This window comes from Odontesthes bonariensis, chromosome 13, assembly GCF_027942865.1.
Source record: "Odontesthes bonariensis isolate fOdoBon6 chromosome 13, fOdoBon6.hap1, whole genome shotgun sequence".
Classification (NCBI taxonomy): Eukaryota; Metazoa; Chordata; class Actinopteri; order Atheriniformes; family Atherinopsidae; genus Odontesthes; species Odontesthes bonariensis.
The window spans coordinates 2183966-2198062 of record NC_134518.1 but is presented as its reverse complement, the minus strand read 5'-3'; the positions used below and the strand labels follow the sequence as shown (position 1 = coordinate 2198062).

The 14097-nt window shown below is 41.0% G+C and overlaps 1 protein-coding gene across 1 annotated transcript in view; it reads right to left on the bottom strand.

The window, feature by feature from the left end:
• Nucleotides 1-6690: 6690 nt before the first annotated feature.
• The window catches only part of LOC142398135 (F-BAR and double SH3 domains protein 1-like), a 57099-nt gene continuing 49692 nt past the window's right edge, over nucleotides 6691-14097 (bottom strand). The window contains exons 14-21 of the mRNA XM_075482113.1: nucleotides 11875-12000; nucleotides 9834-9917; nucleotides 9518-9662; nucleotides 8253-8353; nucleotides 7277-7369; nucleotides 7028-7175; nucleotides 6873-6928; nucleotides 6691-6747 (exon numbers count right to left, since the gene is read on the bottom strand). Of these exons, the coding sequence (XP_075338228.1) occupies nucleotides 6691-6747; nucleotides 6873-6928; nucleotides 7028-7175; nucleotides 7277-7369; nucleotides 8253-8353; nucleotides 9518-9662; nucleotides 9834-9917; nucleotides 11875-12000 (810 nt within the window). The remainder of the gene's footprint in view (nucleotides 6748-6872; nucleotides 6929-7027; nucleotides 7176-7276; nucleotides 7370-8252; nucleotides 8354-9517; nucleotides 9663-9833; nucleotides 9918-11874; nucleotides 12001-14097) is intronic.

Below are 14097 nucleotides of genomic sequence, written 5' to 3'. Positions count from 1 at the left end.
GGTTTTGATGGTAAGGCTTGTGACTTTATTGTCGGATGGTTTATAAAGTGGTGTGACGTTTCTGCAGTGTGCAAGTTGTTGTTTTACGTGGAAGGGTTAGCGCTTGCCCCTAGCCACCACGTATTAGCCTCGCATGACAGGCTGCGCAAACAGCGCAATCTCCGCACAGGGAGCGCCGATTTGCACCAGTCTGTGTCCTACTATCAGTATTTGACAACCTCTAGCAATGGGATTGCGCTTCAAATGCCCCGGAGTTCCCCTTTAACTTAGTGAATTTCCATCAAGGTCTTGGTAACACATGGTAAACACATTAGTAAAAATTGCCATTTCACTCATACTGCCATTGTTGCAACAGTTAAATCTGTGTGTGTGTGTGTGTGTGTGTGTGTGTGCGTGTGTGTGCGCGTGTGTGTGTGTGTGCCTGTGTGCGCGCGCGCGCGTGTGTGTGTGTGTGTGTGTGTGTGTGTGTGTGTGTGTGTGTGTGTGTGGGCAATTTTCATCATGATGAATTTCAAGTTTGCTTTGTTAATGTTTATGAATTTGGCAGCCGCTTTTATCCAAAGCGACTTACAAAGGAGGATATGACAATGCAGCTAACATCAAAGCTAACAATAAGCTACATAGATGGAATACCACTAGTCAGACTCTGTCAGAGTTGAATGCAGGCATAGAGGGAAGTACCGAAAGAGCAAGTGCAGTAGAGGGGGTAAGTACAGGGTAAGTGCTAGGGTAGGAGATGCTCTCTGTAGAGCTGGGACGCCCCTGTTCTGGTAGCGCTCGGGACATGTTTAGTAGCTGGTATGGGAATAATCACCTTGCATGCAAGACTTAACATGCAGTAGACAATGTGAGAGTGTTTAATTCAAGGCCGTCATTTTTACCAAATATAACTATATAGCCCAAATACTGAGAGAAAACAAATGTGAAATTTAAAATGATATGATATGTAACATCTACTAGGTTGGATAGGAGATGAACCCAAGTTACCTTCTATATAATCATGTGTCACTCCACCACCTTTCAGTTGGTAATGACACTCTGAAACATTTTATGAGATGAGTTAGCTCATTCCTGCTGGTCATACCTGTGAAACAAGTAGCATTGTTATACAGTTGCCTGTAGCTTCTTTCATAGTTACAGGGGAATTGTGTAAGAAACCTCACATTTCTGATCCATCATTATCGGGCCATTGTCAGGAAGAAAATCAGCAACTAAAAAGAAAAATAGTCACGAAGAAGGCTGTAAATAAATCGGTCTGATCTCAAGATATTTTGTTTCAGATGCGAGCGAGTTTATTTTTTCTTTATTTTTAACATATCCAGATTCTCAGTTGTCCATAAGTCTCAGTATGTATATGCATACTTAAGTTCACCATGAAAAGTGGTGACATGCCCCATTGACCTTGCAACTCTTGGACTTTTTCTGGTTAACCTTTCATGTCAAGGACCAATACAACTGACAAACAATTCAGCTGGCAGCAAATTGTGACCACGTTGAGAGACGAGTTGGGCATGTTAACAGCTCTGTGCACTGTATACATACAGTTCGCATAACCTTTTTTTCTACAAATGAGATTAATTGTTATTGAGTGGGGTTTTTCTCTGTTGGTCCTGGCTTCTTTTGTTACTTCTGGGTCAAAGCCTGGATTAGGAATTGTGGAGCTTGTGCAAAGTGCCATGGCCAGTGTGGGTCCAACCACATTCTGGATGTGTAAGTCTGACTTTGGAAAATTCCTCCCCAAAATGTGACATTAGTTCATGCAGGCAGATGCAGGCAATAATTTCATTCAAAGAATATGTGAACGCTAGTGGTTGTAAGAGCAACTGCACACCAAGGGTGAAAATTGTGGGCAGCCCGGTAGAGTCACATAGTACAAAGAATGTATTTTCATGTTAAACATGATTGTTTTCTAACCTTACCATAGTAATGTTCTTGCCTAAATCCAACCAAGAAGTGACCAAGGTGTTTTAGTAAAGTGTTGTTGTTTTATTGGCTGAACGTGTTTATCTTGATTTTCATGTCACACAAAGGACCATGGTTAAAAACTCAACATTTAGCTGCCCCACCAATCCCTCATTTTCCCTCCTTATGATGACTTTGTGGCTTTTTAAATGAAGGAGAGAGAAAAGAGAATGACATCAGCTCGGATGTGGAAATGCTCACATGAGCTGTGTTTCACTTCTGCTGCTTGTAGGGGCGTGGCTTTGCAGGGCGTGGCTTTGCAGGGCGCTGCTATGTGTCCTATTGAGGAGTACGAACAAATGACCATAGGACCATTTCAGTTTGAGAATTTGTATTTCTACCAGACTAGCTTGTTCACTTGAATCTTAAAAGTCTTATTTCAATCAGACTAACACAGTAATTGGATATTTTTAATTTTTATTTATTGTCATGTAAACCTTGTGACCTCATTCCCAATACATTTACATCTAAATCTGCCCAAAGAGAAAAAAACAGTGTAACATCTATAAGGACAATTCTTAAAGGGTAAACACTGGAACAAAAACAGACAGCCAAAAAGCATGATTTAAGTAATCACATTTTGAATTGTGATCAGCCACCACACAAACAACTGTAATAAAGTAATATTCTCATGAAAAAAAATGAACAAGTCCATATATAATTTGTAAACTGTACTGTTCAGAGTTGTGTTTCTGCTCAGAGTCTCATATCTTTTGGTCATAAGAGTTGGTGTTTATTTACTTTTTTTGGCACTAAGCCCAGTATACATTTGTGCCTCAGCCCCTGAAGACTGCTCCACCAGAGAGTAGGACAGAACAGAAAGAGTTTAGCAGACACAGTTCAGATTTCAGGTCAGAGCTCAACATTATTTCCTAGCCTCTATGGGAAACCAGCCATGAGGTCTGCAGCCCTTTTATTCAATTCAGCTAATTCTCTTCCCTCCATTTTCTCATGAATTCCCATTCCATCCATCTTCTGATTAGCTGATATAGAAGCATCTATTGTCTTTGTGAAATGTAAAACAAAACTCTGATTCTTTATCTATTTTCCATTTCTGTTGATATTTATTACTTAATATCGTTAATAAGCATATCACAAATTCACATGTTAAAGTGTTGAGCTGTATCACACACCTTCCACCATCACAAACTCCTGTGACATCTTAGGATTCTAATTTTCAGCACAACATGTGTTAACCTGCTGAAAAGAAAACACGATCTTGTAGAACTGACTCTAATAAAGAATGTTTGTACAACAGGGACCCTGTTTTTTGTTCTTTGTTACTTATGCTCTACATGGAATCCATTTAGACCCTAAACAAATGACTGAACAAAAGAGTGAATCTTACACAGTGCAAATTGTCCATTGCAAACACAAAATCATGTGTACAAAAGTAAATTAGATGTCCTAATGGTGCAGTTATAAGAAGCCATACTGTTGGACACTTTATGTGAATCTATATTTTTCTCTCTTCCAAAAAAGGGCAGCTTGCTGTGAACATTGCATTTACGTGTCTCCATCTTTTTTTTAAATTTCAATGACTGAGGTCAACAGGCTGTCCTGCCAGCTCGAGAGCATAGAGCTGTAAATAAGAGCAAATATCTGTCCTATTACTCCAAAGCAACTGGAAACAATTTGCAGAGATAATTACAAATTATTCTACTATGAACAGCAAGCAAGTGACTTTATGGGAGAAGTTAGTACATTTAGTACAGGATCAATGAATCATTTTAATTTTAATTTCAGTTTTTTTTTTGCAATATCAACAAGTCCATTTGCAACTTGTGCATCATGCAACTTAAGTTTTCTGTGGTAAAACTAGTTAATTTTCTTGTGTTTCTTGTGCTTGCTTTAAATTCAAATCTAGCCTAGCGAGTGATTGCTGTGAATAGGGCAGCTGACAGGAGGCAAAGACCCCAAAGGTGCTGCCATGGGCTAGCAATCCATGGTAGCAGTAGCGAGGCCTAGCAGCTTTGTTACAACCAGCATAAGCTACAACTAAATGAAGGAGAATACCCCTAGGGTCAGCGAGAGCAGGGGCGGAAGATGACTCACAGGCAGACTACATGGCAACTGACACTGGAACGAACATGACTATGAGCTGGAGATGTGACTCAGTGAAGGATAGGAGCACCGACATATTCTTTAGGGCTGGAACTGGGCAGAATAGTTCACAGAGCAAAGAGAGTGTAGCTGGAGAAAATAAAAGTGGTAGGCCAGAGGGAAATAAGCTCCAGGTTTGTCCTTGTGGCTGGCAGAAAGTAACATCAGTTAGAGGCCTTAAAATGCATCAGGGAAGAAAGAGATGTGTGGTAAAGGAAGGGCAGTGTGGCCGTATCGATCAATACTTTTCAGTCAATCGAGTAAGTCGGATGAAGTCCAGCGGCAGGTGGAAAACCACAGTCCAAAGGATATTACTAACACAGCTACAGAGGTGGAGAAGAAGATTCTAAGAAGGGCTGCGGCTGATACTGAGGTGAATAGGCCAGTTAGAGAGAGAAATATGGAGCAGAAAGCTAGAGTTAAGTGGCCTAGGGCAAATAACAACAAAGAATGGGAGGCAGTCAATAGAGATTTGTCGATAATATTAGGTAGGTTGGGAGGAAATGCAAGCGATAGGCTAGAGAAGATGGGAGATATAATTTACTCCTATGATGTAGAAAGAGTTGGGGTGCAAGATAGAAAGAGGGTTGAAAGAGTACATTTAGTTAAGTCTAGACGGCAAAGAGAGATGGAGGAAATGGTTAAGGGAAGAAGAAATTTAAGAAAGCAGTGGAAAAGAGCTACAGAGGAAGAGAGGGAGGTAATTAATTTTTTGCAGGAAGAATTGAGAAGCAGGCTAGCAATACTCAGAAGGGCTGAATGTCTTAGGAAAAAGAGAAAGAAAAAAGAATATGTAAGGACTGCGTTTTACAGGGACCCGTTCAAGTTTGTTAAAGGATTGTTTAACCAGGAAAAGGGAGGGCAGCTTAAGGCAACAATGGCAGAGGTGGAAGAGTATCTAAGAAATACATATTCAGATGTTGAGCAGCGTAGCTCATAAGATGGATGTTAGACCACCTAGGACCTAGATGGAAAGAGGTTGAGGAGGTAGTCAGGCGTGCAAAGGCTTCGTCGGCCCCAGGGCCAAATGGAGTCCCCTACCGGGTTTATAAAAGTGCACCTGATATCCTCAAGTTTTTGTGGAGGCAATTTAAGAATAGTTTGGGAGAAAAAGTTTATTCCTCGATCAGGGCGTAGGGCAGGAGGCGTTCTTATCCCAAAGGAGAAAGAGTCCTCGGACCTGAGTCGGTTCCGGATGATCTTTCTCCTAAATGTAGAGGGGAAGATTTTCTTTAGTTTAGTTGCACAGAGATTAGCTAGTTATTTAGAAATTAATAGCTTAAAAGATACTACTGTGCAGAAGGCAGGAATACCAGGTTTCGCAGGGTGTTTAGAGCACACTAGTCTAGCGAAATAAAGTGTGGAATTATACCAACTTAAACTTAAACCTTTGGAAGATCCAAACATTCCTGTGGGGGGATGCTTTTCTGGGTAGGGACCAGATGTGGGAAGTCTACACAAAGGAAAAGACTGAGAGACTAATTTACAACAACCTTATGAAATCTTTTGGGAGTGGATTCAGACATTTGCCATAAAACTTATATTGGGACGCATAAACAACAGTGCTAACTTAAGCTGAACACACGAAGGACCCTCTTAGGAGAAAATCGGAGGAAAACCAGAATAAATCACTCCCTACCTTATCAGGAACTAAATCATAGGTGACAGCTACTTTCATCAGCCAGATGGGAGACAGAGTGGAACTGGAAATGACTTTACTTAAATTCACTTTCAGCCGAAACTGTATTAAATGTGTTTGATATCTTTGTACAAGTTCTTTCAGGTTCTCAGCAAAATCACGAGCTGCATTTTAAGACTCTTTTCATGATCTGCTAGTGTGTCTTGTCCTGCCTTTACCTCTGGTACCCTCTATACTTTCATTACCCCCTACCCAAACCAGGGTTAGCTATGACTGGTGTGCAGTTGGTGAGGGGCTGGGGTAGCTTGTGGTTGTGGAAAGATGATTGTTGTGGTGTGAAGAGCAGTAATGGCTGGCATTAGGGGAGTGACTCTGGGATGCCACTGATCACTGTCTAGCCTCCTGGACACTGATGAAAGGAGGTTCCCACCTGATGACCCCAATGACATGTTGGTCAGCACTGTTCACTATGGATTAAAGGGATAAGGAGGTTCTGAGCCAGTATTAGAAGTTTAATTGATGAATTTAGGGAATTATTAACATAAAAATAATTTTTTTTTGTAACACAAGTTTCTTGTTTTTACTTTAAATTCCTACTGAAACACCACTAAAAGCTACAAAAGCAAATAAGGCCATAATCTCTACGGATACTAAAGTTGTAGATGGATGGATGTGTTGCACATATAAACTCAGCTGTTGGGATTTTAAATGTGCTGCTTGTAACAACATGCCGTACAAAATATGTCAAACTGAGATCTCGATATGAATATTCATAATGTTCCCATTTATCAAGCCTTTCAGAAATCTTGATTCTTCTTCAACAGTAAGAGTTGGGAAGTGCACACAGTACCAGAAAGAGACTTGATTCCTCAGCTGGCCAATAAGAAAGCCTGATTGTTATGCCATAAAAGGACACAAACCAGGGCTCTTTTGGCAAAATTAGGTACATGTTCCTGTGAACTTCAACAATCACTGGATTCCGCATCTCACAGCTGAGTTGAAGGTTTCTGTCTTGGAGGAGGAGGAGGAGGTGGCGCTCGACACTGAAATAATAAAAGGGGAGTTGGGAAGATTAGTCATCACTTTTCCCTGATAGCTCAGGTATTCAGATAAATCCTTTTTTCTGAAGACAGGCTCTTATTCTCAGAAATACAGACACTGCTCTTACCGGTTTTATTCGACCACCAGGGAGCTCCAGAGGAGTGTGGCTGCTAACTTCAGCCACTGATGGAACAACAAACAGCCAGCATTAGCTATTAGCACCTCAAATATCACATTTTAGAGAGGAAACACTGACACATCCCTGTATAAATAATCTCTTGCCTGCCAGCATTGACCCTCCCAGGGGAAGAGTCTCATGTTTGTCCTCCACACCACCAGTGGAAGTAGCACTACATGCTGAATTACCACCAGAGGCTGAGGATATTGCAGTGGGGGATGAAAAATGAGGCATTGTTGGAGTTTGAAGTGGCTGGAAAGAAAAATGTACGTAAGAAAATCAGTTACTTGGAGACAGTTTTACATCAGGAAGCTGTGGGGAAAATCTAGTCTCATCTCCTCTTCCTTTACCACCTCCTTTTCTTCATTATGGAGAAGCTCTACAACCAATGAGGGGAAGACACCAATCCGTCCATCTAGCTCTCCTTCCCAAAAGCCATCATCCACCTTAAAGACAGCATGCTTAGGGTGATAAGTCACACTAATTGTCAATGTAAAAACTGGAAAAACCAACAGACAAAACCCAAGACCACTAATTAGGCCCACTAGCATTTTTCAAAGCAAGGCCATGAGATCCATCTCACCAGAAACTGCAGTTTATGCCACCGTAATACTTCAGTTACATATTGACAACTTATCAAACTTTATCAAGAACTCTAAAGATCTACTCAAAGCCTGAGTGAAAAGCAAACAATCAAACCAAGACAGGATTATAGCAATTGTTGAGAATGTACTTTTCCAACTAGTCCTCATGTGTATCTTTGAGTTTGGGATCAGTGAAGAATGTTGTACATTTTGTATGAGGGCTGGAAAATCCTGAGCCAGAAAACTAAGGACAACTTGGGAAGATGGAATAGACTTAGTCTAGTTACACACCTGAGAGCTGAAGCTGATTTTAACATGTCAGGTGGGTTAGCTTTGCAATGTTTCCATGACATTACAAGCTAACTGGAATTAAGAGGATGGCTATGGAACAAGTTGTCTAATTTAAATCAATACAAGAAAGAAATCTTCACTCTAAGTAAATTTATTTGTTTGAGATCTACCCAGAGCCAAGTTTTAAATTTCAATACAGCATAATTATGTTATGAAATCTTGTTTTCCCGCATTAAGTCTTTGTAAAACAAAAAAACAAAAGCAGAAGTGCTCCTTTTGCCTTGTAAAGATGTTCTGTATTGCGTCCTGCTAAGAAATGTTGCTTCCAGTGAAGAGCTGTGCACCTGAAGACAGTGCCACGCATGCCTCAGCCTACTTTGTTCCCACTGTGCAGAGACGTCAGAAACGTGAAATCAGCTTTAAGGAAACATTGGATAGATATTCCAATACACACCTCCCCATGTTGACAGCGTATCAGGTTGATTAGCTCCCCCTCCTGGAATGAAAGCTCGTCTGCACTCTGAGCTTGGTATGAGTACAGAGCTCTGGCCACACCTTACACAAATAAGAGTGAATTATGAGCCCACACTTTTGTGTGTTTAGATCATCCTGTTAAAAAATTCAAATAAAAAAAGACAGAACAGCAGTATGAAAGTACTTCATGTGGGCATTAAACCTGTTTCATATAACCACAGGTTAAAGGCTACAGTGCAAACTGTTCCTCATATATTCACATGGGTGGCATGTTGAAGTTTCATTTACAACCTACATGATAAAAAACAACGAGCATAAAAGTGTGCACCCATGTCCTCATAGAAGGGTTTTCCTTTGATCTGAAAACATTGCTACAAACTGAACTTGAAATCTATCAATTATAGACAGCACTTACAGTAACCATCATGGACACTACAGCATCCTGCAGCATCTGCTTTGAGCTCAGTGGGACCATCTTAGCATGTTAGCAGGAGAAAGAGCCAAAAAAAAGAGAGGTGAGACGACTTAGGCCACAAAGTCAAAGAAAAACCAACAGCCACCAGCTAAGCTGAGCCCTACTCTTCTGTCTTTACATTTGTTCCTGTGATCGTTTTATTTTCTAGCTGTGATGTGTTGGTCTGGCAGTAGAAATGAGACAACACTGAATGAACATGCGTGCAAAGCTTAATTGAATTAAAAAAGATGAAAGTTTGCTGCAGGCTAAAGGTAGGCACATTTAATGCCCCCACTCTCCAGCAAAGCTTCTTCTTTGAGCTAGAAGACGCTGAGGACCACTTCATCTTGTCTTGTTTATCATTTGATGAGTTGAGGGAAAATTATTCTTCCTTTGGTTGGATGAAAACAGACTTCAGATTAGGACTGAAGGCTGTTTGTTCATTTCATGCCACTTGAAGTATATTTATTACTTTCAGAATATAGATTCATCTTATGAAGAAGAAATGGATGGGGTTGAGGGTCTGTGTAGTATTTAAGCTTAGCTGTATCAGAACTGTGTTCATCATCATATGCCCACGTCAGTTTTTGTCTGTGAAACTCTGAAAGTCTTCTAAAGTCAGCAGCTGATCCCTGAAATGAAGCTGCTTAAAAGTCATTAAATATTAATGAGTTAAATAAATAAATATGACTTACCCCAGAAATGTTCTGTGATGGTGCAGACTCTCTCTCTCTCACACACACACACACACACACACACACACGCACATGCACGCACACACACACACTGACCTCTGCTCCCTGCTGTTTCTTTATTCCCGGTGGATGAGGTGGAGCTGAATGAACCGTCCAGCGGAGGGCTGCCCTCTGCTGACAGACACAGGAACTGCACGTAACGCTCAGGAACATACCCCACCTGACCGCAGGAGTTACACACCTGCGATGACATGAGCACATGAGCACTGACACATCGACTGAACACTAGAAAAGGTAGAAATGAATGTCTGAACTGTTGGTAGCAGCAGCTGTAGGCCACATGCAGCCCACCCAGCCTACATTGAGGGACACTTTGTTCATGTGTTGTGTATTCAGAGACAAGTACACTTACCTTCAGCCAGTCCTCCACCTCTCCATCCTCAATCATTTGAAGCTCCTCGCCTTCTATGATTGAAAGCTCATCTGACTGGCTGGCCTGCACATGGGAAAACATTCTCACAAATAAATTCCACCTACAGGATGGTAAAGTGCAGATTACATCGTGAATGCATTATTTTTCTACCTGCTTTCTCCTCTTGACATTGACAAGTTGATGTGCCACAGATGAGGTTTGCTTTAAATGTTTAAACAATACAATTCAAAACAGAGATGAAAGAAATAAAGAATCAGAGGTTCAACAAATTATTTCTGAAAGATTGAACTGTTTTTGAGTTTACAGTGGTTTGTAGAACTACTGAATGACAGTGTAAGAGCCAATCAGGGAGTCATGCTAAAAATGGCAAAAATAGTGAAGATAATTTAATCAGAATTCATAGTGATTATGTTTGTTAAAAGATACATAAGTCAGCAATGTATGCGTTCTAAAAGGATTTCTCTACTTTGAGCATCTGGTAGATTCATCGCTAGTAACCAAGCGGATGTGGTTGTTTAGCTTTGAAGCCAGAGATGGTGGAAGCAACACAGTTTTTTACCAAGTCACTAAGAGTTCTACCCATGTATAATTTTGTGTTTTTTAGGTAAAAATTTAAAAAGAAGAATATCTGGTCTCAGTCGCGTTTCAAATACTGATTGTTAGACTGAGGTCAAAAGGTGGTGCAGAAGAATAAAACCGAGTGAACTCAGAGGGTGAGCCAGTTCCTGTCAGGCTGTGGTGAAAGGCTTGTCCATGTTTAGGTCAGCAAAGCTTCCAGCTGATCCACACCAGAGAAACCATCAGCTCAGGTGTTCCGGGGGATTTAGTGCTCGGATCTGGGAGCATCATGGTTAGGATCTTTATGAAGGTTAACCTCTGATACTTGAAACCCGCTTATGGCTCTGATGTGCCATCCTTTGCTAAAGTAATGAAACTTCACCTAAACTTTGAAAGAGTTTCATGTTTCCCAGTGCAGGTTTGACTGTTCCTTTAGCGCAATTTGGTGCTATGCTACCAAATATGTAATTCAATAACATTCAATTAGGATTCATTGAAAATAGCTCAAAAGGTTTCCTTGTGAACATGTGTCTCGTTTTTTGGAGCATTTAATAGTTTTCATGTCATCTCTGTAACTTTCCACCAATATTTGGTAATCTTTCTCAAGTGGCCATTCTGGAATGGATTTTACAGTTATTTCTTTCTCGTTTCTCTTCATTTTACTCAGCATTTCACAAGTGGCTGGTCTTTATTTGTGGCTAATCTTTTTTCTTTCTTCTCTTTGTTCATCACAAGTCCTTGATTTTCTGTAGAATTGAAAGTATTTGGAGAAAAGAACATTGAGTTTTTGGATAAATAGTACTGTTTGTGCCACCCAGCAGTTCCTTTTTCAGTTCCAACGTTACATACAGCGATCCAGTCCCCCCTATGTTCAGACAGGTAGCTCCAGCTCCAGAGTAACATCTACAAGAATTATTCTTGCACAGTTTTCCCCAAAAATGTTTGAAGTCGGCCCTCCAGGGCCTTGGTCCTCCAGGGCCGCTGTCCTGCAGGTTTTAGATGTTGCCCTGCTTCAACACACCTGATTCAGATCAAGACATCATTAGCAGGCTTGTGCAGAACTTAACAATCTGTTAAAGAGATCCATTTGATCTGAATCAGGAGTGTTGAAGCAGGGCAACATCTACAACCTGCAGGAACGTGGCCCTCCAGGACCGACTTTGGACATCCCTGGCTTAACCCTTCCTGACGCTGAGAGGCTCATCCATGCCTTACCTCCTCCAGACTGGACTACTGTAATGCAATTCCCATCAGGATCCCAAGTAAAAGCATCCAAAAGCTACAGCACACTCCAAACAGTGGTTCTGGTTAGGTTCCTGATGAGTGCTCATCAGGACTCCTGTTTGATATGTTAATGTGTAGAATGGGGATTCTGTGTGCTCGCACACATTTTTTATTTTCAAAAGCTCAGATGGTTGACATCTTTAACTGTGTTTAAATGGAACGTGGTGGTGTTTCCAACCTGATAGCTGTAGGTCACTCTGCAGGCTGCAGGGTAGACACACAGTCCAGAAGCTGACACTGGGTCTGTGAAAATGTCTCCATTCTCATCGTAGTCCTCAAAGTCAGTCAGCTCAAACTCATCCTCCTGAAAGAAACAGGACATACACAATAGTTCCCTTTCAGCAGAACAATGCCCATGAGAATTCTGCACAAACAACACTCGTATGGTTGCAGGGGAAACATTTCAGTCTGTTGGAATGGCCTAATCAAAATTCAGACCTGGATCTAAATAAGATTTTATGGTATGGTTTAAAGATTTCTTCACACCAGCAAAACCCACCCAACTTGAAGGAGCTAAAGCAGCTTGCAAGTGGCTAAATGTAACAGATTTGATGTGAGAACCTTTAGATTACAATGTGAGTACTTGCACAACAAAAATGAGTGAGGGTGCTGGAGATCGAGGCCTCGAGATATACATATATTTATATTTATTCAAACATCCATATACATATATACACACATTGTCACAACCCAGCTTAGCAGGCCGTAACAAAAAAACAGGGAAGGACACGGAAAATGCAAGCAATATCATTTATTGTATAAAAATATCGGTTTTATCCTGTTTAGGAACCAAGACACAAGGAGAAGACCAGCTGGATGAAGACGTTATAGCAATATCATTTCACAGTATATAATTAGGAAACATGCGGTAGAATCTTTGTTTAAGTGGCACCACATCCCCAACATCAATGGCATGGTCAATCCAATCAGTGCGTGAAGGAACGTCTCCAAGTAAACTAGGAAAGTGTTAATCAACTTAATGAACTCTTCTCGCTGAGAATCAGAGATATGAGACAGAAGCTTATCCATGTTAGGCAGAGATTCTGATGACAACAAAGGTTCTGGAACGCCATCATTCTCAGGTTCTGGAGAGACAGTGAGAGCAGGATGCTCAGCATCCTGAGCACACAAACAACTGTGCTGATAGTAACGTTTCAGCAGATTAACATGCTACAGCTGTTTTCCTTTTTCTGTTTTTATCATTTATGTAATCCAGGTCAGATACTTTTTCAGCCACATCATAAGGACCAATATATTTAGCCTAAAAAGGACATCTCACCACTGGCGTCAGCGAAGCACCTGATCGCCAGGGTTACATTCCTGATGCTCCATTCTACGATCATAAAGCCTTTTTATTTTCCTCTGAGCCTGACAGAGTTTCTCTTCGGCTGCAAGCAACAAACAAGCGATGTTAAAAAACATTTGAGTCTATCCCATTTTCTGATGGCTCAACCTATCCCACTTATCGTTTAGCGCAGACAAATGTCTCCTCACAGAATGACCAGACACTAATGCGTTGGGATTAAACCCTGTGCTTTCCACAGCCTCTGGCAGCCAACAGCAGCTATGGGAGTCCCTCCTCCCAGTCTCTGCCAAGCTCCTGCAACCTGCACGCAGGAGAGACTTCAGGCTCTGACTGAACCTTTCCAAGGCACCGTGACTTTGGGCATGATATGCAGCTGACTGATTATGGTTAATGTGGTTTATGGTTTACAACTGGTAAACATCTGAGAGGAGACATTATCAAAATAAGGGAAAAAATTGTTTAGAGTTAAAAGTTAAGAGTTCTTGACAATCTTTTTATAATATAACCCAATATTATTTATACTTCTTTGATTCTGTCCTCATGGTGCTTCCTTAGTAAAACAATTTAAAAATGAAAGGACCTCCGGCTGAAGGCTAGTATGTGTTCAAGTATATCTCGCTGTCTCTCTGGGATGGTAGTTTTCACTTTCAGTTTGAGTTGAACTATGTAGCCTGTCATGCACTCAAACATGCCTTAGATGTCATTTTCATGTCACTCACAGAGTTTTTTGCAGTCTGTTGCCTCAGAGCACCCCTGCAGACTTTCTTTAGCTTCCTGAGACAACCTCCTCAAAGTCTTTTTTGTCACAGGATGCTGCTGATCAAAGGGTGTGTAGGTGGAGCTGACGGTCAGGTTTTCCTCATACGAAACAGGCAGAGGATGTGGATATATCTCTTACATTTGCTTGCAATGAATACATTTTATTTTCTGTGAGGGAGCAATTTACAAATTGTTGGGAAGTTCAATAACTCGATTCTGCTCTCATGCATGTATAATCTTACAGTGACAGTGGTCCAGCCAAGCAATAACCATAGCTCTACTAAACTGTAACCAAGCAGAGTGGAAGTTTTGGATCTAAGTTGAACTAAAAACAAA